The 27,996-nt window shown below is 61.3% G+C and overlaps 18 protein-coding genes across 18 annotated transcripts; 9 read left to right on the top strand and 9 right to left on the bottom strand.

The window, feature by feature from the left end:
• The first annotated feature begins 10 nt into the window (after positions 1-10).
• On the top strand, positions 11-1,066 carry OSTLU_29926 (predicted protein). The gene is made up of 2 exons (XM_001416300.1): positions 11-245; positions 418-1,066. The coding sequence occupies exons 1-2, from the start codon at positions 120-122 to the stop codon at positions 679-681; spliced, it is 390 nt and encodes a 129-aa protein (XP_001416337.1). The 5' UTR covers positions 11-119; the 3' UTR covers positions 682-1,066.
• Positions 1,067-1,110: 44 nt separating this feature from the next.
• On the bottom strand, positions 1,111-2,895 carry Unk4 (hypothetical protein; the record flags this gene model as incomplete). Its single annotated transcript, XM_001416064.1, has 1 exon — positions 1,111-2,895. The coding sequence occupies one exon, from the start codon at positions 2,893-2,895 to the stop codon at positions 1,111-1,113; it is 1,785 nt and encodes a 594-aa protein (XP_001416101.1).
• Positions 2,896-3,135: 240 nt separating this feature from the next.
• Positions 3,136-5,040, bottom strand: OSTLU_36317 (predicted protein; the record flags this gene model as incomplete). The annotated part of the gene is made up of 2 exons (XM_001416063.1): positions 3,136-4,221; positions 4,360-5,040. 2 exons carry the CDS (start codon positions 5,038-5,040, stop codon positions 3,136-3,138), a joined length of 1,767 nt encoding a protein of 588 aa, XP_001416100.1.
• A 1,192-nt stretch (positions 5,041-6,232) lies between these two features.
• On the top strand, positions 6,233-7,171 carry OSTLU_5354 (predicted protein; the record flags this gene model as incomplete). The annotated part of the gene is made up of 1 exon (XM_001416299.1): positions 6,233-7,171. A coding segment is annotated over one exon (939 nt), but the record flags the coding sequence as incomplete, so codon positions are not given.
• Positions 7,172-7,292: 121 nt separating this feature from the next.
• On the bottom strand, positions 7,293-7,874 carry OSTLU_7332 (predicted protein; the record flags this gene model as incomplete). Its single annotated transcript, XM_001416062.1, has 1 exon — positions 7,293-7,874. A coding segment is annotated over one exon (582 nt), but the record flags the coding sequence as incomplete, so codon positions are not given.
• Positions 7,875-8,164: 290 nt separating this feature from the next.
• Positions 8,165-10,431, top strand: OSTLU_24026 (predicted protein). The gene is made up of 2 exons (XM_001416298.1): positions 8,165-8,418; positions 8,591-10,431. Exons 1-2 carry the CDS (start codon positions 8,335-8,337, stop codon positions 10,310-10,312), a joined length of 1,806 nt encoding a protein of 601 aa, XP_001416335.1. The 5' UTR covers positions 8,165-8,334; the 3' UTR covers positions 10,313-10,431.
• A 247-nt stretch (positions 10,432-10,678) lies between these two features.
• OSTLU_29920 (predicted protein) lies at positions 10,679-11,228 on the top strand (the record flags this gene model as incomplete). The annotated part of the gene is made up of 1 exon (XM_001416297.1): positions 10,679-11,228. The coding sequence occupies one exon, from the start codon at positions 10,679-10,681 to the stop codon at positions 11,144-11,146; it is 468 nt and encodes a 155-aa protein (XP_001416334.1). The 3' UTR covers positions 11,147-11,228.
• A 28-nt stretch (positions 11,229-11,256) lies between these two features.
• Positions 11,257-13,173, bottom strand: Dfa1 (Diflavin flavoprotein A 1-like protein; the record flags this gene model as incomplete). The annotated part of the gene is made up of 1 exon (XM_001416061.1): positions 11,257-13,173. One exon carries the CDS (start codon positions 13,171-13,173, stop codon positions 11,257-11,259), a length of 1,917 nt encoding a protein of 638 aa, XP_001416098.1.
• A 108-nt stretch (positions 13,174-13,281) lies between these two features.
• CysR (Cys-containing conserved protein) lies at positions 13,282-13,764 on the top strand (the record flags this gene model as incomplete). The annotated part of the gene is made up of 2 exons (XM_001416296.1): positions 13,282-13,348; positions 13,415-13,764. The coding sequence occupies 2 exons, from the start codon at positions 13,282-13,284 to the stop codon at positions 13,762-13,764; spliced, it is 417 nt and encodes a 138-aa protein (XP_001416333.1).
• Positions 13,765-13,808: 44 nt separating this feature from the next.
• On the top strand, positions 13,809-14,519 carry Maf (septum formation protein MAF-like protein; the record flags this gene model as incomplete). Its single annotated transcript, XM_001416295.1, has 1 exon — positions 13,809-14,519. The coding sequence occupies one exon, from the start codon at positions 13,809-13,811 to the stop codon at positions 14,517-14,519; it is 711 nt and encodes a 236-aa protein (XP_001416332.1).
• A 57-nt stretch (positions 14,520-14,576) lies between these two features.
• OSTLU_29917 (RAD26 candidate; no helicase domain) lies at positions 14,577-15,548 on the bottom strand (the record flags this gene model as incomplete). Its single annotated transcript, XM_001416060.1, has 1 exon — positions 14,577-15,548. One exon carries the CDS (start codon positions 15,546-15,548, stop codon positions 14,577-14,579), a length of 972 nt encoding a protein of 323 aa, XP_001416097.1.
• Positions 15,549-16,233: 685 nt separating this feature from the next.
• Positions 16,234-17,155, bottom strand: OSTLU_14134 (predicted protein; the record flags this gene model as incomplete). The annotated part of the gene is made up of 2 exons (XM_001416059.1): positions 16,234-16,255; positions 16,290-17,155. 2 exons carry the CDS (start codon positions 17,153-17,155, stop codon positions 16,234-16,236), a joined length of 888 nt encoding a protein of 295 aa, XP_001416096.1.
• Positions 17,156-17,627: 472 nt separating this feature from the next.
• Positions 17,628-18,049, top strand: OSTLU_29915 (predicted protein; the record flags this gene model as incomplete). The annotated part of the gene is made up of 2 exons (XM_001416294.1): positions 17,628-17,738; positions 17,831-18,049. The coding sequence occupies 2 exons, from the start codon at positions 17,628-17,630 to the stop codon at positions 18,047-18,049; spliced, it is 330 nt and encodes a 109-aa protein (XP_001416331.1).
• A 137-nt stretch (positions 18,050-18,186) lies between these two features.
• Positions 18,187-18,720, bottom strand: OSTLU_7883 (predicted protein; the record flags this gene model as incomplete). Its single annotated transcript, XM_001416058.1, has 1 exon — positions 18,187-18,720. A coding segment is annotated over one exon (534 nt), but the record flags the coding sequence as incomplete, so codon positions are not given.
• A 187-nt stretch (positions 18,721-18,907) lies between these two features.
• On the bottom strand, positions 18,908-19,781 carry OSTLU_29913 (predicted protein; the record flags this gene model as incomplete). The annotated part of the gene is made up of 3 exons (XM_001416057.1): positions 18,908-19,219; positions 19,334-19,456; positions 19,563-19,781. The coding sequence occupies 3 exons, from the start codon at positions 19,779-19,781 to the stop codon at positions 18,908-18,910; spliced, it is 654 nt and encodes a 217-aa protein (XP_001416094.1).
• A 55-nt stretch (positions 19,782-19,836) lies between these two features.
• Positions 19,837-21,837, top strand: OSTLU_14132 (predicted protein; the record flags this gene model as incomplete). The annotated part of the gene is made up of 1 exon (XM_001416293.1): positions 19,837-21,837. The coding sequence occupies one exon, from the start codon at positions 19,837-19,839 to the stop codon at positions 21,835-21,837; it is 2,001 nt and encodes a 666-aa protein (XP_001416330.1).
• A 66-nt stretch (positions 21,838-21,903) lies between these two features.
• OSTLU_29911 (predicted protein) lies at positions 21,904-23,345 on the top strand. Its single transcript, XM_001416292.1, has one exon. It carries the CDS (start codon positions 21,997-21,999, stop codon positions 23,332-23,334), a length of 1,338 nt encoding a protein of 445 aa, XP_001416329.1. The 5' UTR covers positions 21,904-21,996; the 3' UTR covers positions 23,335-23,345.
• OSTLU_24022 (predicted protein) lies at positions 23,303-27,871 on the bottom strand (the record flags this gene model as incomplete). Its single annotated transcript, XM_001416056.1, has 2 exons — positions 23,537-27,871; positions 23,303-23,338 (listed from the first exon to the last, which is right to left on the bottom strand). The coding sequence occupies exons 1-2, from the start codon at positions 27,686-27,688 to the stop codon at positions 23,303-23,305; spliced, it is 4,188 nt and encodes a 1,395-aa protein (XP_001416093.1). The 5' UTR covers positions 27,689-27,871.
• Positions 27,872-27,996: the final 125 nt, after the last annotated feature.

Below are 27,996 nucleotides of genomic sequence, written 5' to 3'. Positions count from 1 at the left end.
CGGCGACGGCATTACTGAACTCAGAACGACCCGTCGACGCCCCGCGCGACGACACGGCGACGCTTGAAATTTAAGCGTTACACGACACTCGCTCACACACAACCAACCTCGACGGTCAAATGTCGGTCAACGTGCAAACCTCGCTCGATCAACACGGGCTCACCGCGGATGAACAAATGGCGGTGTTCGCGTACATGAACCGGTCGCAGCAGGTGAACGCGTACGAGGTGCAGCAGCACATCGCGGTACGTTTTGAGCGGCGTGGGTTTTTTGTGAATCGTTCGCGGGACGGAGGGGCGGGGGGGCGCGCGCGCGCGGGCGCGGGATCGATGGCGCGGGTCGGCGATTCGCGGATGCTGACGCGGATGCTGACGTGGCGAGACTGACCTCGGATGATTCTCGATTCGCGCCGAACAGAACGGGACGATTAAATCGTTCGGTAAGGGTATCTTGGGCGAAGCCCAGACGAAAAAGTTGAACGAGGCCAGTCGCCAGAAGAGCGCGCTCGAGATCATGGGCGAACACGAACGCGCGAAGCAGCGCGCGAAGGCGGAACGCAGAGCGGCGAAGGAGGCCAAGGTCGCCGCTCGCCTCGAAAGAGAAGAGTTCGAACGCACCGGCGGACAGGTCAAGATGAGCAAGAAGGAACGAAAAAGGATGGAGATGGACATGGAGGACTAATGTAAGACGTAGTCCTCCTCGCGATGGAAACGCGTCGAGCGACGATTTGTCGCTCGTCGCGCGTCTTCGCGCGGCGTATCGTACGTCTTCAAGAATATCCTCACATCAACCGCACATCTATTCACGTTCCAACTTGCAACACATCAACTTGGTACCTGGCCGTTAACGGTCGTTCGAACCGTCTTGCGCGACACGTTTTGCATAGCCTTTAAGGCGGCGCGCTCGGAAACAGAGATTTTTTAGCCCGTACGTACCACACGGGATTGTTCGAATTTGTATATCAAATGATTAGTTGTACAGTATCAGTCAAGCCGCGATAGCGATGCGATGCGATGCGATGCGGTGCGCACGAGTTTGAGCGTTTCGCGCGCGAGTAAAACTCGTCTTCTTAGGATAACTGGACAATTTACAACTTAATTATTCTATTCCTCAACGCAACGGGATTCCAAACACCGTGCACTCCATGCGCGTGTCTTGGAAATCGAGCGTGAACACGCCTTCGTGCCCCCCCAATTTACCCTCTCGCATTCTAAAGCACAAACGATCGCCAACACTCAAGACAGCGGCCTTGCCGACTGGGAGCATCTCCCAACGACCTGAGCTCTGGCGCCACACCCCAGGTCCTTCGTGCAGAGACTTCATGCGGATCCTTTCCTTGATGACCGCGATTGAGAACTGCTGTCTACTCACGCCCTTGTTTTCAATACCCCCCATGCCACGACCGATCGTTTGCTGACCGTCGTGCAATAAAATCTCTGGAGGAACGTAGGACTTGTCGTTTGCCTCAGTTGAGAGCGGGTCAGGGACGTAAATCAAGCGCAGCTTTCTATACTCTTCTTCCTCAGCATGGCCAGTAGTGATAGCGCGAAGCTCATTTTCATCTTCCGGCAGCAGACTGAGCTGTTCTTGGATTTCCCGCACCTCGTCGAGTAACTGCTCGAGTGTCTTTTCGTAGCTCAGGCCAGGGTCGCCGGCAGCGTCCTTCAAGCGCAAGTCGTTGGGATCGAACGGCACTCCCGGGTGATCATCGTTCTCGATGTTCGCTAGCATCATTTCTAAACCGAAACGTTCGCCGTCGTCTTCGTACTTGTCGTCTAAAAACGTTTCAGAAGACATGACGCCAACAAAATCTACGATGGTCGTCGCCATGCCAATTAGCACGAAAGCGTTCGTGATGGCGAGAGCCAAGGCGAACAAGTCGAACTTGCCGATATGCCCGGACGACACAAACGTGACGGTTGACGTGGCCCACGTGTGGAAGTACCGCGATATGGAATGTATCCCGGCATCTGTTGGGTGAGGCAAATACGTCACCGTCGTCTTCGCGTTGAAGTTATTCGTCTTCACTTGTTCCGCAGACAAAGTCGCCGTGACCGTCGTCTTCAACGGTTTACTAAAATAAGTGTTTGTAAACGACACCTTCACGTTCAGGCGCAGGCCCGACATGCGATAGGGCAGCCCTGTCACGGAGCCTCGGTCGCCGACGATTGAGGGATTTGTTTCGTCGAGCGAGTTGATCCCCGCCATGGCTAACAACTGCGGAAACGTGACCGTCGGCTTGGTTATCGAGGTGATATACTCTACTCCATTTACGTCAACGACTTCCGCCTCGTTAAGAGTTCCAGTGGCTGTTTGGTACCGAATATCTAACTGCATGCTCAGCAAGTCTACGCCGACCACCATGTACGCTTGCGGCGACGTCTGAGTCTCCGTACACCCTGCCGCCCCGTACGTCGACGCGCCCGGTGATGTACACGATCTCGTCACGGAGTGTACTTCTGCAAACGTGCCGATGGTCATCCCATTCCCCGCATCGAACGGCCACACGTACTCAGCCGGCGCGTGCTGCGCCGTACATTCGAGCGCCGTCATGTAAGCGTCGTCAAACACCTTCCCCCCTCGACGCCAATTCACGTACCCTGTGTTACAATAATCCACAGTCGCATTCTGCGCGATTTCACGCGCCAGCACCACGTTGCTCGTCACCGGATCCGGTCCGAATTTCTGATACGTCGTCGTCACGTACAGCGCCGGAAGCTCGAAAAGCATGTAGTTATGACTCAATAAGATCGACACCAGCGCGAACGTCGCGATCAGGCTCATGAATATGAAGTGCAGCGTCACTAAGAACTTATCGTTCGTCTTCACGAGCTTCGTGGTGCGGTAGGTGAAGACCTCCGTGACGGAGTCTTTGAGGAGCTCTTTGAAGCCCATGGTTTCTGTGCGTTATTTCGTCGCCGCGTCGCGCGCGCGCGCGTCCGAGTCGCGCTCTGAGCGCTTCGGAACGCGCGTCGAGGATTTCTTTCTCGCGTGCGCGCGTCCGGCCGGCGAATCACGTCGCGCGCGCGCGCACGAGGCGCGTTATGCCGATGATGGTTTTTTTACGCGCGGGGTGTTGCGCTCCCGTTCGGTCCCCTGGGCGCGGCGCGGGGAGACGCGGCGGAAAAAATGTGATTAATAAGAACTACCAGTCTTTCTGTGGTGGATGCTCGTCACGCCTTCGGCGTCTAAGAGAGTCCCGCGCTCGACTTCGGCGAGGACGACCCAGTGGTCGCCGGCCTCCATTCGCTTCGTGACGGTGCACTCGACGCACGCGAGGGCCTGTTTCACCACGGCGCAGCCGTTGGTTTCGGAGATGTCTACGTCGAGCGCGCCGAAACGGTTCTCACCGGGAGCGAACGGTTTGAGTAGGGCCTTCATGACGTCCTTTTCGCCGCCGGACTTGAGGACGTTGAGGTTGAACTTGCCGCCGGTCATGAGGAAACTCTCGACGGCGCGCTCCTTGGCGACGGCGACGGTGAGCGCCGGCGGATTGAAGCTCGCTTGAGATACCCAAGACGCTAACATGGCACTTTGCGTGTCTTCGTTCTTCGTCGTCACCGCGCATAGCGAGCCGACGATGCGCCCGACGGCGGCGGCGGTGTCACTGACGCCGTCCGCGGCTTGGCCGACGGATTTACGCTCGAGCACTTGTTTGCGGCGCTCGATCTTGCGCACCGCTTGCGCGAGATCCGTCCCGCTCTCTTCACAAAGCTGCAGCGTCTCGGCGGTAGGTTTGAATTTACACCGCAACGGCTCGAACGCACTTTTAAAGCCCGCGTCTGTCAAGCGTTTGTCGATCATCGCCACCGCTTCGCCAGACCAGCCAAAGGATCCAAAGGAGCCGCACGGCTTCTCCAAATCGCCCTCCTTCACGATCGCCCCGAGTGCGGTCTGCACGGGCGTCGGTAAAGTGCCACCGAGCGTCGGTGCACCGAGGGCGAACCCCGCGCTACGTTTCAACACTTCTTCCACTTCGATCGGTGACGCGAGCTCGCAGTTGAACATTTCCGCGCCGACGCCTGTCTTGGCGACGCCTCGCGCGATGGCTTGCGCCATCGCGCCGGTGTTCCCGTACGCACTGGCGTAGATGACGGCCACGGACAAGTTATCCCCAGCGGAAGTTTGCATTTTGCACCACTCTACGTACTCTCGATACAGCTCCGTGACCGAGGACGCGACGACCGGGCCGTGCGCCGGGCAAATAGTCTTCGCGACGCCCTCGAACGCTTGCGAGCTCGTTTTCCCCGCCATGGACTTGCCCATCGCGCGCAGCAAAACCTTTTTCACCGCGCCGCTCTTTTCCCACTCCTCCATCCGTCGTCCCATCCGTTCGTCGTACGCGTTCTCTTCTTTCACGGTAAGCTTCTCGAGCAAAGGCGACACTTGCCTCGCCATCGGCGCGAGGAGGCAGTCAAAGTAAAACCTCCAATCCTCCCCGAACGTCTCCAACCCGCCCTCATCGCCGTATCCTTCCATCGTGCCGACGTGTGCGGAGAAAAACTTCGATGTAAACAGAGTTTGCGACTTCTCATCGCGCGCGAAGATCAAATCCGGCCAACGCGGCGTGGGCGCGAGCGTAAATCTCAAAGTCCGCCCGCCCAAATCCAACCGCTCGCCGTTGCGCACGACGCGCAACCGCGCCCTCAGTTTCCCATCCGTCCCCTTCCACGCCGCACACAGCGCTTCATTCGTCAGAGGACTATTCGGTTTCAGCGCCTGTTGAATCAACTGCGCCCCCGGATTCGAGCACAGCACCTCCACGCACGCCGCGCCCTCGCTCCTGTTCGCGATCGCCGCCGCGAGCGCGTCCAACCGCCGCGGACTCACGTGCAGCACCGCGTGATACGCCGCGTCGCGCGCCCACGCCCCCAGCCCCTCGATCTCGCGCGCGTACCCCTCCGCGTGTCTCCCGTCGACGCAATCGATCAGGCACGCATCCTTTTCGCCTCGCGTCGCGTACGCGTTCTCCGTCGTCCCTCGCCGCGCGCCGTACTCCACCTCGAACGTCCGTCGCGCGCGCGTCGCGAACGACACCATCGCCACCCCGCCGACGACGTCATCGCGCGTCGCGACGCGATCGTCGCCGTCGTCGCCGTCGCGCGCGCCGTCGTTCGCCGCGAACAGCGCGTCGCGCGCGCGCTTCGAATCCGCCGCGCGCGTCTCCTCGCGTCCCGTCTCGAGCGCGCGTCGCGCCGTCGCGCGCCGTCGACGCGCGACATCGCGCGCGCGTCGCGTCGCGCATCGCGTCGCGTCACCGCGCGTCGCGGCGCGCGTCGCGGCGCGCATCGCGGCGTCGTCGAGTGCCGTCCGCGTCAGCGCGTCGCCATCGCGCGACGCGCGCGCGATGGAGCGCGTCGACGCCATCGCGCGCGCGCTCGGCGCGACGCGCGACGACGTCGTCGGCGAGCTCCTGCGCGCGATGGGCGTCGATCGGTGCGCGCGGCGAGCGCGCGCGCGACGATTCGGTTCGGTTCGGTTCGGTTCGGTTCGCGACGACTGACGACGCGTCGCGCGCAGGGACGAGCGCGAGGGCGGCGCGCGCGTGCGCGAGGCGTTCGCTCGAATTCTCGCCGATCGACGCGCGAGCGGCGACGCGTCGACGAGCGACGACGACGACGACGACGACGACGGACCGCGCTCGGCGCTCGACGCTCGGCGCGACGGCGACGACGCGTCCGAGAGCGAGATTCCACCGCTTCGCGAGCGATTAAAGCGCGGCCGCGACGCCGCGACGACGGGAGACGCGCGATCGAGCGCGACGCGACGCGCGACGCGACGCGCGGCGACGGATTCCGAGGTCGCGAACGCGCTCGCGGCGTGGCTTCGCGCCGACGACGAGACGTACGAGCGCGCGCTGCTGACGCGCGGCGTCGACGTCGACGACGCGCTGGCGCGCGCGCGAGTCGCGGGCGTGCGGGCGAGTCGCGCGGTGTTCGTCGAGTGGCTCGAGGGCGAGGGCGTCGCGCTGGCGCACACGAAGACGCGCAGAGCGCGCGAGCGCCGTCGTCGAGCGCGCGTCGGCGCGCCGTCGCGATAGTCGTCGAGCGTCGCGTCGCGTCGCGTCGCGCGGGTAGTCTAGCGTTAGTTTTAACGCGGCGCTCGAAATGAATCGTTCGCGCGCGTCGTCTTCGCGTCGTCGTCGTCGTCGATCGGTCGCGAACCGTCGTCGCGTCACACCATGCCTCGCGTCGTCTTCGCCTCCGTCGCGCCCGCGCGCGACGTCTCGCGGCTCCACGTTCGCACCCCGCTCGTGAAGTCCGCGCCGCTGAGCGAGATAATGCGTCGCGACGTGTACCTCAAGCTCGAGTGCGCGCAGCCGAGCGGGTCGTTCAAGCTGCGCGGCGTCGGACGCGCGTGCGCGCTCGCCGTCGAGCGCGACGGCGCGCGCCTGCTCGTCTCCTCTTCGGGCGGCAACGCGGGACTCGCGACGGCGCACGCGGGACGCGAGCTGGGCGCGCAAACGGTGGTGTACGTGCCGGAGACGACGCCGGAGCGCGTGCGGGACGCGCTGCGCGCGTACGGCGCCGAGGTTGAGGTGCGCGGGACGCAGTGGAGCGAGGCGAACGCGGCGGCGACGGCGCGCGCGGCGGCGTGCGGAGGGGCGATGATACACCCGTTCGAGGGCGAGGACACGTGGGACGGGCACAGCACGATGATCGATGAGATCGCGGAAGATTTGGGCGGACGAAAGCCGGCAGCCGTCGCGACGTGCGTCGGCGGCGGCGGATTGCTGGCGGGATGTCTGCGAGGCATCGAGCGGTGCGGATGGGGCGACGACGTCGTCGTGGTGGCGATGGAGACGATCGGGGCGGATTCGCTGAACGCGTCGATGCGCGCGGGAGAGGTGGTGACGCTGCCGGCGATCACGAGCGTGGCGAAATCTCTCGGCGCGGCGTCGCCGTCGCCGGCGGTGTTTAAGATGTGCGTCGAACTCGGCGACGCGCGCGTGCGCGTGCGCGCGTGCGACGACGCGCACGCCGTCGCCGCGTGCCTGCGCTTCGCCGACGATCATCGCGTGCTCGTCGAGCCGGCGTGCGGCGCCGCGCTCTCCGCCGCGTACTTTCCGGAACTCGGCGCGCTCGACGGGATATCGTCCGACCCGCGAGCGCCGATCGTCGTCGTCGTGTGCGGCGGCTCCGTCATCGATCGAGCGTCGATGAACGAACTCGCGAAAGCGTTTAGTCTGGCGTGAGTGATTCGGACGCTGCTAGCTAGTTCTAGTCGTATTCTAAAAAGCGGCGAATCGTTCAAGAAACGTACAACCCGTCGGATTCGTTTCGACGCAGCGCGGGGGCGTAGTACACTCGTAATTCCGCGAGCGTCGCGCCGGCGCCTTCTTTAAAAAGTCCGGACCCGTCCTCGAATGATTCGTAATGGGTGCCCAACCGGCTCTTACACTCGCGCGAGCCCGTGGCGTTCGCCTCGCCGAGATCGAACGAACCGCCGACGCCCGCGTACGACGACCCGTTCGGTGGCGCGAAACCGAGCGGCACGCGCAAAGCATCGACGCCGAAGCACGGTCCCTGCGCGCCAAAATCAAAGATCGCCGCATTTCCCCCCGGCAAGACGTTCGCGACGTCGCTCGGCGCGTCTCCTCGTCGAAACGCCGCGTCGCTCCGCCACTTGCACAAAAACGCGTTCCCGCTCTCGCGATAATCCTCGACGGAATAAAAACCCAGCGGATTGAACCCCGCGAACCGCGACCCTTTCGTGGTTTTCCCGATCACCAGGCACGGCCCGCGCCCGTCGACGTCGGCGTGAAACGCTCGCGCGTTGTACCCTCGCGTCTCCGCGTCGTACGCCACCTCCAAAACCCTCCCCTCCAGCACCGTCCCGCGCACCGCCGCGAGCACCGCCGCGACGGACGCGTCCTTCGCCGTCGCCCGCGCGGTCCACGCGTCGTAGGCCTCGCGATTCGGCGCGCTCGAGTCGGAATCCTTCGGCGTCACCAAGTCCAACAGTTTATCCATGAACGACGCCCGCGCCGCGCTCGAGCGACGCCCGCGTCGCGCGCGCGCGCGCGTCGACGCGACGCGATCTCGCGCGCGCGCGGGCGCGACGCGCGCGCGAATCATGGCGCGCGTCGCGCGTCGCGCGTCGCGCGTCGTCGTCTGACGCGACGATTCGCCGACGCGACACTTGACGACTCGACCGATCGTCGAACGCCCGCGCGACGCCCGCGCGACGCGACGCCTCGAGTCCGCGCGCGTCGACGACGCGCCGATCGTCGCGTCGGCGCGCGCGAACGCGCGCGCGCGCTCGAGCGACGCGCGAGCGACGCGCGAGAGAGGATCTCGAGAAGACGCGTCGGCGCGCGATCGACGACGCGCGATGGACGAACCGAGCGAGGAACGAAGCGGGGACCACGCGGCGCCGGTGGGGGACGACCCCTCCACGGCGCCCGTGCCGGAGAAGGTGCGCGCGAGGGCGAGAGACGCGCGCGGGCGCGGAAACGCGCGGCGCGCGGCGAGGCGATTCAAACCCGAGACGCGCGAACGACGCGAACGCGATTCGCGACGGCGCGACGGCGGCCGGCGACGCGACGACGACGCGAGATTGACGAGTGTGTGGTTTGTGAACGATGCAGACGCAAGTCGGGGGATCGCCCGTGTACATCGTGGAACGGAAACTCGGAAAGGGCGGGTTCGGGCAGGTGTACGTCGGACGGCGGTTGAAGCCGACCGACCCGAGCGCGACGACGGGGCCGAATGCGAACCAGGTGGCGTTGAAGTTTGAACACAGGTCGAGTAAGGGATGTGATTACGGACCACCGTACGAGTGGAGCGTGTATAACTCGCTGGGGGGTATTCTCGGGGTGCCGAAGGTGCACTATAAGGGGAGTCAAGGAGACTACTACGTGATGGTGATGGATTTGTTGGGGCCGTCTTTGTGGGATAAGTGGAACGCGAACGGGCAGATGATGTCGCAGGAGATGGTCGCGTGCATTGCGGTGGAGTCGCTCGCGATTTTGGAGAACTTTCACAGTAAAGGGTTCGTGCACGGCGACATCAAGCCGGAGAACTTTTTGCTCGGACCTCCGGGAACGCCGACGGAGAAGAAGTTGTATTTGGTTGATTTAGGTCTGGGGACGCGTTGGCGCGACCCAATTTGTTCGGCTCACATAGAATACGACCAGAGACCAGATATTTTCCGAGGAACAGTGCGTTACGCGTCCGTGCACGCGCACTTGGGCCGCACCGCATCTCGACGCGACGACTTGGAATCGCTGGCGTATACTTTATTGTTCCTCTTGAAGGGGCGATTACCGTGGCAAGGTTACCAAGGCGATAACAAGGGGTTTTTAGTATGCAAGAAGAAGATGGCTACCAGTCCCGAGGCGCTTTGCAGATACACTCCGAGCGCATTCAGGCAGTTTATGGAAGCCGTCATCAACTTGAAGTTTGACGAAGAACCTAAGTACGGAGCCATGTCCGGACTCTTTGAGCCTCTGTGCGGCGCCGTCGCGAGACGCCCGATCTCTACCGAAGGCGCGAAGAAGGTTGGCATGAAGCGTAAAATTTCTGACATGCAGTTTGACACCGACGATAAGGACCGACTGAAGAAGAAGGTACGCGTCGGCTTGCCCGCGCAGCAATGGATCACCATTTACAACGCCCACCGACCGATGAAGCAAAGATACCACTACAACGTGGCGAACTCGCGCATCGAGCAGCACGTGGAGAAAGGTAACGATGACGGTCTATTCATCTCCAGCGTCTCCTGTTCGGCTGAGCTCTGGGCGCTCATCATGGACGCCGGTACGGGCTTCAGCGCGCAGATTTGGAACTTGTCCACGCACTTCTTGCCGAAGGACTGGATCTTGGAACAGTGGGACGATGGATACTACATCACCGCGCTCGCGGGTTCGTCCGCCGGCTCTGCCATCGTCGTCATGTCGAAAGGCTCGACGTACACGCAGCAGTCGTACAAGGTGAGCGACTCGTTCCCCTTCAAGTGGATCAATAAAAAGTGGAAGGAAGGCTTTTACGTCACCTCCATGGCCACTTGCGGGTGCCGCTGGGCAGTCGTCATGTCCCGAAACGCCGGTTTCGTCGATCAATGCGTTGAACTGGACTTTATGTACCCGAGTGAAGGCATTCACCGACGCTGGAACGGTGGTTTCCGCATCACGTGCTGCGCGGCGACGACAGACCAAGCCGCCTTCGTGCTCTCCATCCCTCGCCGCCGACCGGGCGACGAGACGCAGGAAACTCTTCGCACCTCGGCCTTCCCGTCCACGCACGTCAAAGAAAAGTGGGCGAAGAACCTTTACATCAGCGCCGTCGCGTTCGGTCGCACGGTGAGCTAACGCCGCTCTCCGCGCGATTCCAACCACTTTTTCCGAGGAGATCGAGCGATCTCGCGCCGGCGATATCGTCTCTCGCGCCTCCTCCAGCTTTCACCGCGCGCGTTCGCACCGTCATAGTTTTGTATAGATATCAACGCTCGTACGAATCACGTCTCCAGAAGTCGAGTCGCCGCTTTTCAGACAATCTCCGTCTCGTTTTTCAGCCGCGTCCTCTCGCGCGTCCTCGCGCGCTGACTAGGCGCGGCGTCGCCCTCGTGGCTGGATAATTCTCCCCACACCGCGCCTCGTCTTCGCGCGCCCGACGCCGCGCGCGCGCGGTGACGAAGAAAAAGCGCTTCGCGCGCGACGTGACGCGCGCGCGTCGCCATGCTGCTTCCGCGCGTGCCGCCGAGCGCGTTTTTCGACTCTCACCGTCGCCGCGTCCCGAAGCGACGCGCGACGTCCGCGGACGACGCGCCGACGAGCGACGCGTCGTCCACGGCGCGGCGAGCGAAGAACGATGATCTCGTCGCGAAGCTGAGACTCGGAGATTCCGTGGACGCGGGACGCGCGGTGAAACCGACGCGGTTGGAACGCGCGGCGGCGAGGGTGAATCGCGAGCGGGACGCGGCGACAAAGGCGGTGCTGGCGTTCGCGCTCGGCGTGGTGAGCATGATGCCGACGATGACGACGGATGCGCCGACACCGCAACCGGTGGTGAGTGGAGTGAAGCGGACGATGGTGGCGGGGACGGTTAAGAGCGCGACGAGCGACGCGACGCGAAGGGGGGAGACGGCGGCGGAGGCGCAATTCACGCGCGACGTGGAACGCTTCGTGGGTAGGATGAGCATGTAGACGTGCGCGAATTGATTAGAAAGTGCTGGAACGCTCGCACGTCGCGACGTTTGTTGTATTGAAAGAGCCAACATTTTTTGTTAAGAATTACATGCGGGGTCGACGGCGCGTCAGTAGTAAGAGCCGACTTTGCGATGATGGGACGCCGTTCGTACGTCTTGGTTGAACACCTTACCGTTGAAAACTTCGCTGTACACGATCCAGTGATCGTTGGCTTCCATTCGAGACACCACTCGGCACTCCATGAACGCCACGGCGTCGCCGAGGATGGGCGCGCCGCAGTTGGCAGGCGCCCACTCCACGCCCTCGAAGCGGTCGGCGCCGGGTGGGAATCGCGTCAGAAAGTGCTTCATTAACGGTTCGAAGCCGTTCTCGGGAAGGCAATTCAGGACAAACGTGTCGTTGACTTGCATCAGTGATTCAATGGCGCGATCTTTCGCCACCGCGACGGTAAAACCGAGAGGTTCGAACGAGGCTTGGGCGACCCAAGACGCGATCATCGCCGAACGCGCGGTGCCCTGCGCGGCGGTGACGACGTACAAGCCTCCACTGACACGACCGAGCGCCTTGGCGACGTCAGGTGACATGGCGCTCTTCATGTCCGCCAGTGTCTTCTTCTTCGTCAAAAGTTGACCCAAATCGGTGCCAGCCTCTTCGAACAATTGATACGTGCCCTCGGTCGGGTCGCTCGTCACCTTGAGGGGCGAAAAAGCCTCGGTAACGCCGAGCTCGGCGAGTTTCTTCGCCAACAAGTCCACGGGCTCGTCTTCACCACCATACGATTCCGCGATGAAGAACTTTTGCTTGGCGTCCACGGCGCCGATGATGTTGGCGAGCTGCTCGTTGGCTGGACCGGCGCGCGGCGGCGAAAGCAAGACGATGCCAGCCGCGTGCTTCGTCGTTTCGACGAGTTCTTGAGAATCTGCGGACAATAAATCCATCATGACAACCTCTGTTTCGGTCTTCGTCAACCCGCGCGCGATGGACTGCGAAAGTCGATCGCTGAAACCGTACTCGGCGGTGTAAAATACCGCCACGTTTGCCTTGGCCTTGGCCAACGCGCTCTCGCTCCATTTCTTGTAATCCCCCACGAGTTCGTCCACGTTGTACCGCAGCAACGGTCCGTGGCCGTTACAAATGCCCACAAAATCTGCGCCTTCGGACTCGCACTTGCGAAGCGCCGTGAGCACCGATCGAGCGTTCGGTTTCATCAAACACTCGTAGTAGAAACGATAGTGCGGCATCAACGCGCTCAAGTCCCCGTCGAACGGGTCCTCACTGCAATAATGCGACCCGAACGCGTCGCACGTGTACATCAATCGTGACTTCGGATCGTATGTGAACATCGTATCCGGCCAATGCAAGTTGGGCGCCATGATAAACTTCAGCTCGTGTCCGTCGCCCAAATCCACGACGTCGCCCCCCTTGACCACCCTCGACTCGAACGGCTCGTGAATCAAATTCTCCAAGAACGCCAAGCACACCTTACTCCCGAGCACCGTCGCATTCGGCGCAATCTTCAGCACGTCTCCGATCAATCCCGAGTGATCGGGTTCGGTGTGCGAGCACACCACGTACTTGATCTCCAGCGGGTCGATTTCTCCAGTCAGCGTCTTCATGTACAACTCCCGAAACTTTTCGTGACTCGCGTCGATCAGCGCCGCCGTCCCGGGCGCGCCGCGAATGATGTACGAGTTATACGTCGTCCCTTTTTCCAACCCAAACTCGATGTCGAACCGATCGCGATCCCAATCGAGCGACCGTATCAGCGTGGTGCCCTCGCCGAGCGCCGTCGCCTGCGTCTGCAATCGCTTCTTCCCCTCGAACAGCTCCACGTCCGACGTCCTGACCGCCTCGCGCGTCACCGGCGGGTCCGTCACCGCGCACTCGACCCATCTCGCGCGCCGCGCGCGCCGCGCGCGCGTCGTCGCACCGCGCGAACCCTCCGGGCGTCGTCCGAGTCGGCACCTCGACGCCATCGCGTCCGCGCGCGTCGCCGCGCGCGCGCGCGCCGCGTCGACGCGCATCGCCGCGTCGCCCGCGCGTCTCTCACCGCGCGCACGGCGTCGATCGCCGCGCGCGATTCGCCGTCGACGCGTCGCGCTGTGACGGCGCGCGGCACTCCGAGCCTCGCCATGACGCGCGCGGATCTCCCGCCCGAGACCGTCGCCGAGGCCGTCGAGCGCGTCTGGACGTGCTACGGTGCGCCTCGAACGACCGCGCCGAATCGCGCGGCGCGAGACTGACGACGCGCGCGACGCGACGCAGATCCGATGTTTCAGTTGAGTCGGTACTACAGACACGGCGAGCTCGACGCGTGCGACGAGAAATGGAGCGACCTGTGGGAGTGCTTCGCGGTGAAGCGCGCGCAGCGCGAGGGATTACCCGCGCCCGAGCGACGGGCGGCGCGCGCGCGCGCGGAGACGGGCGAGGGAGACGCGAATGGGACGTCGCCGCTGACGCGCGAGGACGCCGAGCGCGCGGGACGCGCGTGGCGGAAGCTGTTCGGCGCGAACGTGCCGAGCGAACGCGAGCTGCGCGACGCCGAGCGAGAGACGCTGGCGAACGGGCGAGCGAGCGAGCGGGAGACGTCGACGTTCGGAGGCGGGACGGGGTGAAGGCGCCGCGGAGGGACGAGGACGCGCGCCGCAAAACGCGGCGGATGCGCGCGACGACGACCTGGACGCGTCGGTGCGCGTGGATCGTTCGGACGCGCGCGTGTGGGCGGAACGAAGCGATCGCGCGCGCGATGAACGCGAAAACGGTCGCGGAAAGATTGAAGGAGACGTCGACGGCGGTGATCTTGGGCTCGGGCTCGGCGACGCGACGCGCCATCTTGTCGGGGATGAACATCGAGTACGTCATCGAGAAGCCGGATATCGACGAGAAGGCGATACGGTTTGATGATCCCGAAGTTTTGGTGCGCGCGCTGGCGAGCGCGAAGGCGACGGCGGTGCGCGAAAAGCTCGCGGAGCGCGGTGAGGGAGCGCGGAGATTGTTGATCACGTGCGACCAAGTCGTGGTGCATCGAGGAATCATCCGCGAGAAACCGACGAGCGCGAGCGAGGCGCGAGAGTTCATACGCGGGTACGGCTTGGACCCGCCGTCCACGGTCGGGTCGACGATGGTGACGGATTTATCGAGCGGAAAGTCGGCGTCGGCGGTGGACGTGAACACCGTCGTCTTCGACGAAATTCCCGATGACGTCGTGAACGCCATCGTGGACGAGGGCGAGTGCATGTTTTGCGCCGGAGGTCTCATGGTCGAGCATCCGCTGCTTCAGCCGTATCTAAAGCGCATCGAAGGGTCGATGGACGGCGTCATGGGTCTCGACGCGCAAACCGTAGAGCGTCTGTTGAACGAGTTCGTCTGATGTTCAAATTGAATTGAATTGTAATTGCTAATCGCTAGGTATAGCTAGTCATCGTGTTCACTTCACGTCGTCGTTTTCTTTCTGCCATTGCTCGAGAACGGTGGCGAACGTGCCGAGTTCGCTCGCGATGACTCGACAGCGCAGCGCGTCGCGCCCGCGCTTGTCCATCGCGAGTAGTTTGGCCGCCATTTCGGCGACCGGCAAATTCTCAAAGCTCGCCAGCGCCTCGAGCGCTTTGTGGGCTGTCGTAGCGGAACCGTCGGTGCCTTCGACGTCTGGTGCGTACTGTCTAAACAGTTGCGCTTCGCCGATGCCCGGCGTCATCGCCGCGGACAGATGCACGTGCAATTCGCGCGTACGTTGTTGCGCGACATCCGTGTGGACATTTCTATGCCCATCGTTGATCGGCTTGACGAAGTAAGAGTCGTACAGGTTGCGATCGCCGAGTCGCCAAGGCACTATCCAGTTCATCACGCTCCAAAGCTCCGATGCGTTGCAGTTCGTGAAAAGTTGGTCGGACAACCCGACACGGAAAACCTTCTTGTGAAGCAGATGCGCCGCTTCGTACGCTTTACTCTTGTCTGACTTCAAACGGTGGACTTCATCGTAGACGCACATCGCCCAAGGCACCTGGATCACGTCATGCACCGCGTTTCTATACGTGTCGTGCGACATCACCAGGGCGCACGCGGCGCCGCTCTTGACTCGAGTCAACGCCCTTTCGCTCTGCGTCACGCCTCGCGCGGACTCTAATCCACTGACACCATACGTCTGCAGAGTCTGCACCCACGCCAAAATCGCGTTCGGCGCGCACAAGACTAGCAAAGACGCCTCTTTGTCGGCGTCGCCCCGCGCCGCCAACATCGCCGACGCGAACGCGCACACCCCCACGATCGGTTCCAGCTCATCCGCATCGCGCACCACGCAGCCAGAGTTAATGTGATGTTTGGTGAACCTCTCGTGGAGCGCGCGCACGACTTCAATCTGTCTCGGCGTCATTCGCGTCGCGTGCGTCGCCGGCAGCGTCATCGCCGTCGTCGCTCTGCAGGCGCCCTCGGGAGGCCAAAGCACGACAGATCCAGCGCTCGGCGCGCGCGGGACCACCAAGGCGCGTTTTATTCCGATCGACTCGGCGTCTAGGTGGTCCACGCGGCGCTTGGCGTCAGCGTCGGCGGAGCATTCGAACGCGCGCGATGCGAAAGAGCACTTTGACTTTGCGAGACTTTGCGTCGCGTGCGGCGCCGTCGGCTGCGTCGCGAGCGCGTTCACGAACGTGTCTTCGTCGTTCGCATCGAGGGACGCGGACTGGGAGTCGAGCAGGCGCGAGGCGAAGGAAGCGCGCTCGGGAGGCATGGCCTCGACGGCGCGGCGGTTATATACGCCGCCGCGCTGTGCGGATGAAACGCTTGCTCGTTGGTTTGCTGTTCCTATAGAATACAAGATTATTGGTACGCACGACCGCCGTCGTAATCCTCTTCCTTTCTACTGGCGAGAGGTCGCGAGCTCGAGCGCTGGCGATCGTAGTTGCGCGCGAAGGATGTGGTCCGATCTGCGCTCGCGACTTCCTTCTCGACTAGTCTCGTCCCGCTCGGTCGCGAAACGCTTGCGTTGCGATCTAAAGTTGATTGACGTCGGAGCGCGGCGCTGGGGTCGGTGGCGTCACCGCTCGTGCCGACACCCGCCTGCGCTTGCGCCGCGCTCGCGCTGGGACGCGTCAACGCCTGCGTCTGCTGGTACTTTAAAATCGTCCAGTCGAATACGTAATCGTACTGATAGCCTTCGCGAATAAACAAATCGCGGAACAGCTTGCGAAGGTACGAGTAATCCGGCTTGTCCGAGAACCGCAGCGAGCGCACGACTTGGAAGTACGTCACAAACTCTGGCGGATAGCCTTTGCACAACACCTCGATGGGCGTCGTCATCTTCTTTTCGCTAATCTTTTCATATTTTTGTTTCTTCGTCGCCGCTTTCAAGCCTTGCCAGGGCAAAGATCCGCGCAAGAAGTAAATCAAAACGTACCCGAGCGACTCCAAGTCGTCCCGTCGCGATTGCTCGATCCCAACGTGCGTGTTGATACTCGCGTATCTCGCCGTTCCCGTCAAGTTTTTATTCTCTCGATACGGAATGTGTAAGTGCGTCTTTGGATCTCTATACTTCTTCGCCAGCCCGAAGTCGATGATGTTGACCTGATTCGCTCGTTTTCCGAGTCCCATCAAAAAGTTATCCGGCTTTATATCGCGATGGATGAAACTTTTACTATGCACGTACTCGATCCTCGACACGAGCTGATCCGCCAGCATCAACACCGTCTTCAGGCTCAACTTTCGGTTACAAAAGTTGAACAGATCCTCCAAGCTCGGTCCGAGCAGATCCATCACCATGATGTTATAATCACCCTCCACGCCGTACCATCGCACGTTCGGCACGCCCGTGCCGCCTTGTAAAATCTTGTACAACCTCGACTCGTACAGCAACTGCGGATGCTTCGTCTTGCAGCTCTCCAGCTTGATCCCCACCTCTTCATTCGTCTTGATGTGCGTGCCGAGATAAATGTCTCCGAACGACCCCGATCCAATCTTCCGTCCGAGCCTGTACTTATTCCCCACGCGCAGCTCTAAACCGCTCTGCGACGCCATCGCGCGCGCCGCGAGGATACCCTCGGTCTCCAACCTTTCCCTCGCGCGCCCTCGCGTCGCCCTCGCGCCGTCCTACGTCCCTCGCGTCGCGCGCGACCGACCCACCGAACGTTTCCGTCCGTACCGAGCGCGCGCTCGACGCCCTCGCGCGCTCGCGCGCGCGTCCAGCGCTCGCAATCACCACGCGCGCGCGGAGATCGTTCCGCGCGCGCCGCGCGTTTCACGCCTCTCGCGCCTCTCGCGCGTCGCCGACGTCCGCTCGCGCGCGCGATTCTCGCGCGCGCGATATTTATCGACCGTTTCCGCGCGTTCGTGCGTCGAGAGCGACGTCGCGCGCGTCGGCGTATCGCGATCGCGTCGCCGATCGCGGTTCGCGCTGACAAAGACACCGCGGGGCGACGCGCGCGACACTCCGCGACGCGATGCCGAGCGCGCGCGGCGCCGCACGATCGACCGCGAGCGAGCGAGCGCGATGACGAAGGACGGCGCGTACGACCACGTCGTTCGCGGCCGGTTGGCGCTCAAGGCGACGACGACGACCGCGAAGAAGGCGAAAAAGACGAAAAAGGACAAGCGGGAAAAGGTGCGCGCGGCGCGCGACGAGCGACGCGCGGACGCGGGGCGCGCGGCGCGCGACGAGTGACTGACGACGTCGACTCGCGCGCGAACGGACAGGGCGATCGGGAGCGGTCGGCGAGCGGGAAGGCGACGGCGAAGGAGGAGACGCGAACCAAGGCGGAGCTGGCGTACGAGGCGCACTATAAACGCGCGAGAGAGGCGCAGATGATCAAGGAGATGGCGAGTAAATCGCACAAGGATAAGGTGCGGGAGTTCAACGAGAAGCTGAGCAAGCTGAGCGAGCATCACGATATTCCCAAGGTTGGACCGGGGTGAGGGACGAACGCGCGTCGTCTAGAAGTTTTGTTGTTACACCGCGAATTACGCGCTCAGAGTCGCCGCGCGCGTCGAGTCTACGTCTCGTTCTCGTCCTCGTTCTCGTCGTCGACGTCGATGACATCTATGTCTACGTCACCGTCGTCCACGCGCACGAAATTCACCGCGCGTTCGCGCGTCGCGCTCGCTCTGTACGTGAAGCGCTCGCTCGCCGTCACGGGTAACTCCTCGAACGCGTCGAGCGCCGTCCCATCCCTCGCGCGTCGCATCGCCCGATCGCGCTTCCACATCTCCCGCATCGCGACGATTGCTTCCGTCTTGCGATTACACGCGCACAGCGTGTCGTACTCGTCCGGCGACACCAACGCGAAAAAGTCGTCGGCGTACACGCTCACGCGCACCTCCGCCAAATCCTTCCAACTAAACCTCCGTCGCACGCGTTTGGTTTGTTCGTCCAGCAGCATGACGCCGACGTCCGTGACGACGAGAATGCGGGCCTTGAGCTCGTCTCGATGGTTCAGCTTGAGCGCGCGCGCGCTGAAGACGACGCGCGTGGCGCCGTACTTTTCCAAAGCCTTCGCGCCGAGCGCATCCTTGGCGACGCCGAGATCGTCCCCGAGCGCGCGCTTGGCGAACGAACTTCGTCGACGCTCTTTCACGCCGAGAAACGGGCGCGTGACGGCGTCGTCGGCGTCGGCGCGAGACATCGCGCGAGGCGCGAAGTAAAGCGACGCAACCGACGCCGCGGGGTCGGTCGAGCGCGACGCGGTGTGTCGAGCGCGCGTTAATAAATGGCGTGAATAAATATTAACGGATGAATCGTGCGCGTCGAGCGCGCGCGACGGGGCGCGCGCGAGATTACCCGATGGTGGCGCCCTTCATGGTGGCGCACTTCACCGGACCGGCGGACGTCATCATCGGCGCGCCTTCGTACGTCGCCACGCAATCTTGATTCGTCACCAAAAGCGGTTGGAGTTCCTCCCACGTCTTCTTCTTTTGAATCTGGTTCGGAGTTTGCGGCTCGGCTTGCGGCTCGTCGGATTCGCCGAATCGAACGCGTTCGCCGACGACGGCGCCCTCCGGCGCGACGAGCAACTCAACATTTTCGTGCGAAGCGTCCGACGCCGCGAGAATCATCCCGTGCGAGGGAATGCCCGCCAGCTTACGCGCCTGCGTCGCGTTCGCATTCGCGTCTCGTCAGTCATCGCGCGTTCGATCAACGTCAAACTTTGTCTCGCGTTCGCGTCGCGCTTCGCTCGCCGCGCGTCGTTCGCGTCCTCGCACCTTCAGATTCGCAAACACGATCACGCTCTTCCCCTCGATGTCCTCCGCCGACATGTACGGCACCAGTCCGCTCAAAATCGTCCTCGGCCCCTCGGGCTCGCCCAGATCGATCTCCTCGATGTACTGCGGCGCGCGAACGGATAAAGCGTCGTCGTCGTCAGTCCCGCCGTCCTCCCATCCCCGCCTCCGCGTCCGCGCCCGCGCGCGCGCCGCGATCGACCCCACGCACCAATTTCTCCGCGTCCTCGTGTCGCTTCGCGCTCAGCACTCTCCCCACGCGCAGGTCGACGCGCTGTTCCAGCGGCGCGAGCTCAGCCGCTTTCCCGTTCGCGCGCGTCTCTCGCGCCACCGTCGATCGCGCGCGCCCTCGCGCGCGCGCGCCGGGCGCTCGGGCGTTCGATCGCGCGAATCGCGACGCGCGAGACGCGAGCGCGGCGGCGGCGCGCATGACGGGCGCGAAGTGACGTCGCGAACCGTCGGCCCATCGCGACACATCGTCGCGCATGCCGAGCGATTCCGACGACGACGACGACGACGCGCGCGCGGACGCGCTCGAGGACGACGCGTCGCTGTCGCCGCTCGCGCGCGGGGGCGACGGCGCGCGCGACGGCGCGCGGGCGAAGACGGATGCGAACGCGGCGACGTCGACGGGAACGGGACGACGAGGCGGCGCGCGCGCGACGCCGAGCGCGCGGAAGCGCGCGGGACGAGGGCGCGAGGCGGCGTCGGCGGACGCGAAGCGCGCGAAGCCCGCGACGGAGGGCGACGGGAGCGACAGCGAAGACTGGTTGAAGAACGCGATGCGCGCGCGCGGGCTGGCGACGACGAGCGGAGGACGGAAGACGAGCGCGGGCTCGTTCGAATATCTCCTCGCGGAGAAGGCGGAATTGGAGGCGGGCGTGAAGCGGGACGCGGAGACGCGGGAACGGCGGCGGTTGGACGACGAGAATTTGGAGGCGAGACGGCTCGAGGAGGCGGCGGCGATGAAGCGAGAGGCGGAGATGGAAGAGGCGGCGGCGTTGAAAGCGTTGGATAGTCACGAGGAGTTCTTGGACGCGCACGGGGAGGCGTTCGAGTTGAGGTACGACGCGGAGACGTTGGGAGCGAACGCGTTCGCGTCGTCGCGAAGCTCGGCCGCGACGACTTCTTCGGAAAGTGACGCGAAGGTTCTCGGGCAGTGCGCGTCGAAAGCGTTGCGCGCAGTCGTGAAACGCGGACTTGAGAGCGTGTCGAGCGCGCGCGAAGAAGACTTGTGGCGCGTGCTCTTGCTCGAGCGGTGGCTGCCGATGCGTTGGGCGTCGGCGAAGCGCGCGTGCGACGAGCACACCATGGAGTGGTTATGGGACGTAGCTACGACGTGCTCGCGTCACGACGTTCGATTGGCGGCGCGTGACTCGTTTTTGGCCGCGCTCGGTTTCGATTGTAAGTGGGGTTCGCTGTACGACGCTCGAGAGCAGAGGTACGACTACAGACTCGGCGCGCCCGCGGATGGGAGATCGCAGTGTCCGCCTCCGGCTTGGATACTTTGCGCGAGCACCGTGTGCGATACATTGCGCACTTTCGGTGCGCGAGACTACGTGAACTCGCAGCGTTCATCACTATCCGCACCGGCGACCCCTGCGAACGAGGACGACGCGCTTTGTTTGCGCCCAGAACTCTTCGTCGTGGCGGAGATGGTGACTGCAGTTTGCGACAACGCCTTCGCGCGGAACGTCGAAGCGTTCGATAATGTCGATGGATGCGCTAGGATGCTGCAAATGTTTGTGTCCATCGCGATCGACTATCGCGCGCAGGCTTTGGGATGGGTTCTCCAAGACGCCGCGGCGGCGCTCCTCGCGAGCGTTCCGCAAAAATCGTGGGACACGTTCAAATCCAAGGCGATCCGTTACCTGCTCGAGATCAGTTCCAACATAGACTCAAACGCAACGGAGGAGGACGAGTATGCGAACGTCGGTGTGTACGCGCGCGTCGTGCAATGGTTGCCGAACCTCACGAGCCGCGACAGAGATTTGCGAGACGCGCTCGCGGCGGCGTCCGCCGTCTCGATTCGACACCTCCTACCATTTGCCAAATCCACCGCCAGCGTAGGTAAGAAGCCAAAAAGGATCACACCCGCGGAGCTGATGAAGATCATCCCGAAGCTTGCTCGCGACGACGCGCAGTCAGTTATTGCTCGTCGACGAGCCGCGATGGAACATTTGTCCGACGTCGTCGTCCGACAAGACACCCCGGCGAAAGAGGTCTGGTCCGTCATCGTGTGCATGGATCTCGTTGACGTCACTCTGAACGGCGGTCGCGTCGTCGATGCCGAGGAAAACGACCCAGAGGGCGGTCTCCAGCTCTTCACCCGTTTCCTCTCGCGCAAGGTGTCGAAATCGAACCGCCGGTCGCTCGGCGAACTCCGCACCAAACTCTTCTCCATGGGCACTCGATACGAACGCGCCGTCAAGGAACACGACAAGCGTGCAGTTGCGCGAAAAGAATCCATTTACGCCGTCGATTAGCGACTTTTCCCCGAGTTTGTAACTCTCGCGCTCGCCGCGGCTCGACGCCGCGACTTCACAACTATGCCCGCCGCGGCTCGTTCCATCGCGCCGCACTCCGTCCTCGCGCGCCACCGTCGCTTCACGCGCTCGCACCGCGCGCGTCCCCGACCGCGCGCCATGTCCACCGCCGCCGCGGACGCCTTGCGCGCGCTAGAACTCGACGAAGACGTCTTTCTCAACCTCTTGTCCCGACTCATCGGCGAGTCGCGACACCTTCAAAACACCGGCGTCGGCACGGCGCACGTCCCGCGCGAAGATCTGGCGGTAAAACACGTCCTCGAGACCCTGAAGCCGTACCGCGTCGAAAACGGGGGCGTGCTCGAGGTCGAACACGTGACGTACGCCGAAGGACGGGGCAACGTGGTGATTCGGTACCCGGGACGCGGCGCGAACGCGGCGAAGGAGAAACAATTGACGTTCGCGGGGAGTCACATGGACGTCGTGCCGGCGAATCCCGAAGCGTGGAGCGTGGATCCGTTTAAATTGACGATGGATGGGGATAAATTGTACGGCAGAGGGACGACGGATTGCTTGGGACACGTGGCGTTGATGACGACGATTTTCGCGCAGCTCGGGGAGCTGAAGCCAGAGTTGGATACGTCGTTGACGTGCGTGTTCATCGCGAGCGAGGAGGCGAATGGACCGGGGATCGGCGTCGATGGACTCGTCGCGGATGGAAAATTGGATCACTGTAAACCGGGGCCGGTGATTTGGGTGGACTGCGCGGATAGTCAACCGTGCATAGGCACGGCGGGGGCGATTACGTGGGCGCTCAAGGCGAAAGGACATCGGTTTCATTCTGGATTACCACACAAGGGTATCAACGCGATCGAACTCGGTATGGCTGCCATTGAACGCGTGCAAGAAAAGTTTTACGCGACGTTTCCCGCGTGTGAGCAAGAACGGGACTACAAATTCATCACCTCGAGCACGATGAAGCCGACGCAAATCTCGTGCGCCCCGGGCGGTTTGAATCAGATCCCGCCGGAAGCCACGATTTCAGGTGACATTCGTTTGACGCCTTTCTACCCAGTGGATAATGTCAAGGCATGCATCGAAGCCGAAGTAGCGGCGATTAACGCCGATGTTGAATCGCTTCCGACCAAGGGAGACTACAGCAAATTTGTCATTCCGGACGGCAAAGGCGGCACGCTTCGCGGTTCGCTCGAACTTGAATGGGGCGAGCACTTACTTACAGGAATCGCGTGCGACTTATCGAGCCCGGCTCTCAAGACACTTTGCGACGTTATCCAAGAAGTCAAAGGTCAAGCTGAGCCGTACAGTTTGACCGGTTCGCTTCCTCTCGTCGCGGAAATGCAACAGAACGGTTTCGACATCCAACTCATCGGTTTCGGTTTGATGAGTACGTACCACGCGGATGATGAATACTGTAGCTTGAGCGATATGAAGGATGCAGCGAAGATCATCGCTCGCACGATCGCGACATTTGGCTAACGCCCTCGAATTGAATTGTAAAAATCCGTCTATTCTACTAAAATTTCTAAAATTTCGAGCGGACCGCAACGTATTAAGCTTCGATAGGTCTGCATGGTTTGCAGTATCCGCCTTGCAAGAGCAAGGGCGGTCTTTTCGGCAATTCTTCGCGTTGTTCGGGGGTGACAGTCGTCATCAACGTTTCTCTTCCGTCTTCTTCTACCAAGTTGATGTCAACTTCGAGTTTCATCGCGCGGTGCTGCAAGCGGAACATCCCCGTGCCGATGGGCATTGGAATGCCCATGATGATGCACTCGGAGACGCCGTCGATGTAATCCGTGCGCCCGTGCAGCGCTGCGTCGAACAGATGATCCGTAGTTTTCTCGAACGAAGCCAACATGAGTACAGAGTCTTTCATCTTTGCCATGCCGAAACGCGTGATCCCGAGAACCTCGCCCTTGTACGTCATGACGTCGGCGAGCAACATCGAGTGTCGGTTGTCGATTGACATGCCGTGAGCGCCCATCGTGCTGTCAATCTCTTCAATGATGCACGCGCGCGCCGCTTCGATGCCTAGCGTGCGTTCACACTCCATGACATGGTTTGTTCGTGTCTCTGTTCCCTTGATGCCCTCGATACCCATGACGGACTGCAAGTTCACGCCTTCCACGATGAGGTTGTACGTTCCGTCGCCCTTGTCGTTGATGACGGCTCGACCGACGGATGGGATGCCTTGCACGATGACGGCGGGAATGGCCAGTCGCATGTGCTGCAGAGTGAACAACGCGCGTTTTTCTATCAGTGCTTCTTCCGAGGGTAAGACATGCAAGATATTCTCGCCGGCGATGAGCACGTGTTGAGGCTTGAGCTTGAGCTTTGGCGCCCCGAGCACAGCCAGGCGCACGGAGTGAATGGTGACGTCCAACTGAAGTTGATTGATCGCCTCCATATCTAACATAAGCTCGAGGTAAAGATCGTGCGGACGAACGACAATATTGATTTCGGAACAGATTTCGCCCAACGTCGTCTTCTCCACTCTACCCTTCACCACGCGCGCCGCCTTGACGTCCCTGTCGCTCATGAGCGACGCCGTGATGATTGGCGTACTGATATTCTTGGACGCGTTGATGATTTCCTTAATTCGAGGAACGCCGAGGGTGATGTTCATCGACGCCACACCGGCGAAATGGAACGTCTTCAGCGTCATTTGTGTGCCTGGCTCGCCGATGGATTGTGCGCCAATGGCGCCAACTGCGGTGCCGGGCTCAATTCGTTTTTCAGTGTATTTTCGCGCGCACGCGTCCAAAAATGCCTTCATCTGTCGATCCGACATGTATACGCCATCCGAAGGCGACTCCACTTCGTTGATGATGAATGTTCTCATGTTTTCGTAGAATAATTGCGAGATACCAGCGCTGTACACGAGTTCGCGCGTCTCGGCGCTTTCGCCTTCTTCGTCGACATTGATAATTCTGTTGTTTCGCTTGAACTGGTCCAGCGCCGCATCTAACGCCGAGCGAGTCGCTGGCGGTTCGCCTCGTGCCGAGTTCAGACCTCGCACATTCATCAAACACCGCTTAAACTCGATCGGTTGGGCGTCTTCACTCTCCATCATAGTCGGTTCCATGCCGTCGTCGCCGTAGCGCAGCTGCACAATGCCACCCATCGAGTTGCGCACAGTGCCGTCGTACTGAAGCGATAGGTCCTCTAGCGCCTTCATGAGACGACGAGACATGTATCCAGTCTCTGCAGTCTTTACGGCAGTATCGACGAGACCTTCACGACCAGCCATGGTATGGAAGAAGAATTCCGTCGGTCGCATGCCAGAAAAGAAAGAGTTGGCGACAAAGCCCTTTGCGGCGGGTGTCTTTTCTCCGCGCCTGAAATGCGGGAGCGATCGCTCGGCGAAACCGTCAGGAGGTCGCGAGCCTCCCACAGCTTGTTGACCAACACACGCGATCATCTGAGAAATGTTGATCGTGCTACCCTTACTGCCGCAAAGAGCCATGATAAGTGGTGCGTTGCGACGCGGCAGCGCCTTTAAACACGCGTTCCCCGCGGCTTCGCGCACCGCAGACAAGACCCCGAGAACTTCAGCCTCCAACGTTTCCTCCGCGTTGCAGCCCGCTTGAAGAGGTAAAGTACCTTTCTCATACGAAGCGATTCGTTCGTCGCAAGTTCTGTAGCCGTCCTCGATACGTCGGCCCTTTTCGGCTGACAACTCCGCGGCCGGTGAGACGTCGTCGATGCCAATGCTAAACCCGCGCGTACCCAGCCATCGAGCGCTCAGCTTGGCGAGTCTATTCATCGCATTTGCGGCGGCTTCGGCGCCGTATTCTATGTTGAGCACGTAGAATAGTCCACTTTTATTTCCACTACCGAGTGTCGCCTTGCCGAGTTGCCCTGAGATTATTTCACTATTCTGAATGCACACGTACCCGTCGTCGGGACACATTGTTTTGTCCTTCTTGTTGTACAGCTTTTCAGCGACTTCAAGATTAACATATATGTGATCGGACGCTTTCGGTCGAATGAGAACGCTGAACACTTGCTTTCCAGTCCACAGCTCAATGGGTTTCAAGATTGCTGGCGTCGGAAGATCCACGGAAAGGAGCGCATCACCCATGTACGCGACGAGCGAGCCAAACTGAGAGCGATCAAAAAACGCATCCTTAATGGTGAGAAGAAACGCTGCAGTTAGGAAGTCCTGCGTCGCTGCGATGAGAATCTCGCCGTTTTTCGGTGTGCACAGGTTGTGTTGCACTCCCATAAGTTGCATCGCTTCGGCGCGCGCTTCTTCCGTTTGAGGGCAATGAATATTCATCTCGTCACCGTCGAAATCGGCGTTGTACGGCGTACACACGCACTCGTTAAAACGTAGAGTTCGGCACTCCATGATACGTGCCTTGTGCGCCATGATTGACATCTTGTGTAAACTCGGCTGACGATTGAACAACAGAATGTCGCCGTCGTGCAAATGTCGCTCAACAATGTCTCCGAATTTCAACTCGCTGGCAATCTTGCGACGATCGCCGTACTTCAAGTACTGCATACCACCAGACGCAAACTTGACAAAGTTCGCTCCAGGATGCTTCGCCATACCATTGCGCACGCGCTCTCTCAGCATCACCATGTTGTGTTTGTTGACGACTTCTGGGTATGTCATTGTCTTCGCTATATGTATTGGTACACCAACCTCGTCGATCCGAAGATTCGGATCTGGTGAGATCACAGTGCGCGCACTGAAGTCTACGCGCTTACCGCTGAGGTTACCGCGGAAGCGCCCTTGCTTACCCTTGAGTCTTTGCACAAAGCCGCGCAGCGGCTTACCAGGGCCCTGGTACTGCAGAGATAAACCGGGAAGCTCGCTGTTGATGTACATGGCGCATTGAATCTGTAAAAAATCCCAATTCTCCATCATATTGTTAACAGCGAGCCCTTTCTCTAAGCCTTGCCGCAAAACATTGTTGACTTCGATGATTTGTATGAGCTTCATCGTGATATCGTCTTCGTTTGACCCTGACACGCCGTCCATCTCCACCGAAGGCCTGATGCAACACGGCGGAACGGGCAGGTGCGTCAAGAGCAAGTGTTCCGGTCGATCTGCGATGTCTAGTAATTCGCAATCGGCCGAAGTGACGCGCTGTAATATGCCCAACACACGAATGGGATTCAAATCGTCTTGCACCTTTGGCAGTGACGCTCGAAGCTGCTCGTTGTACTTCAAAGCTGTTTCAAACTCCTTCATAAACTCCTCCAACAACGCTGGGTTTTTACTATACTTTTCGTGAACGATCTTCAAAGTCTGCCCCGCACGCTTGGTCACGCCGTTGTAATCTCCGCAATGCGGACACGTTCGGCATCGTTTGCACTTTTCCGTCAACTTTTTGTACAGCAGACGCCTCTGCGTAATCTCAAGTCTTGGATTCCGATAGCGCTTCAAAAACATATCTTGATCATCCTCGTTCAGTAAAATCCGCGAGCAATTCTTGCACACGCACTGCAACACGCTGATGATGTTTTTAAAGTATCCGATGTGAAACACCGGCAGCTCCAGCTTGATGTACCCAAAGTGCCCCGCGCAATCCACCATGTTCCCTCGACACGTCGCGCACTCCCCACCGCGCTTATCCGTCGTCCCCATTCTCGGATCTAATATCCCGTTCGGCATCGGCGTTCGCTGCGGCATCTGATACAAATTCCGTTCGAACACGTGAAACACCCCCGCGCGTCCGATTTCGCTCGAGCTCATCAGCGAAAACCGCACCGCGCTAATCTTTCTCGGCGTCGACGCCGGCGCGAACGGCGTCTTCGTGAAATCAATCGCCGCGGTGTCGTGCGATGACCCCGCCATGTCGTCCCGGAACGTCGGCATGGCGTTCGACGCGCGTTTTAGGCGCGACCGCGCGCGTCTGCACCGGCGGCGGCGATCGCTTTTCGGCGACTCGGACGGCGCGCGCGCGTCGACGACGCGCCGCGAGAACGCGCGCGCGCGGTGATGGCGACAATGGAGGGTTTCGCGTCGATGGGCGCGAGACGCGCGCTTCCTCGCGGCGCGCGCGCGTTTGACGTCGCCGAAAAGCGATCCTACAGCTTGACCGAGGGTTGGCGTCGGGCGCGCGTTTCAACCGCCGAGCGCGACGCGAAGGAATTCGGCGCGCGAGGACGTCGTGACGTCGCTGT

Source organism: Ostreococcus lucimarinus, chromosome 2 (genome assembly GCF_000092065.1).
Source record: "Ostreococcus lucimarinus CCE9901 chromosome 2, complete sequence".
Taxonomy (NCBI): domain Eukaryota; kingdom Viridiplantae; phylum Chlorophyta; class Mamiellophyceae; order Mamiellales; family Bathycoccaceae; genus Ostreococcus; species Ostreococcus sp. 'lucimarinus'.
Note: the sequence above shows the minus strand (reverse complement) of the source record. Positions and strands in the feature narration are given on the sequence as shown.

Coding starts and splice junctions, on each gene's coding strand:
- OSTLU_29911 (XM_001416292.1), top strand. CDS start 21,997: ATGTCCACCGCCGCCGCGGACGCCTTGCGCGCGCTAGAACTCGACGAA.
- OSTLU_29926 (XM_001416300.1), top strand. CDS start 120: ATGTCGGTCAACGTGCAAACCTCGCTCGATCAACACGGGCTCACCGCG. Junction 246..417: donor AGGTGCAGCAGCACATCGCG/GTACGTTTTGAG, acceptor CGCGCCGAACAG/AACGGGACGATTAAATCGTT.
- OSTLU_24026 (XM_001416298.1), top strand. CDS start 8,335: ATGGACGAACCGAGCGAGGAACGAAGCGGGGACCACGCGGCGCCGGTG. Junction 8,419..8,590: donor CGGCGCCCGTGCCGGAGAAG/GTGCGCGCGAGG, acceptor TGAACGATGCAG/ACGCAAGTCGGGGGATCGCC.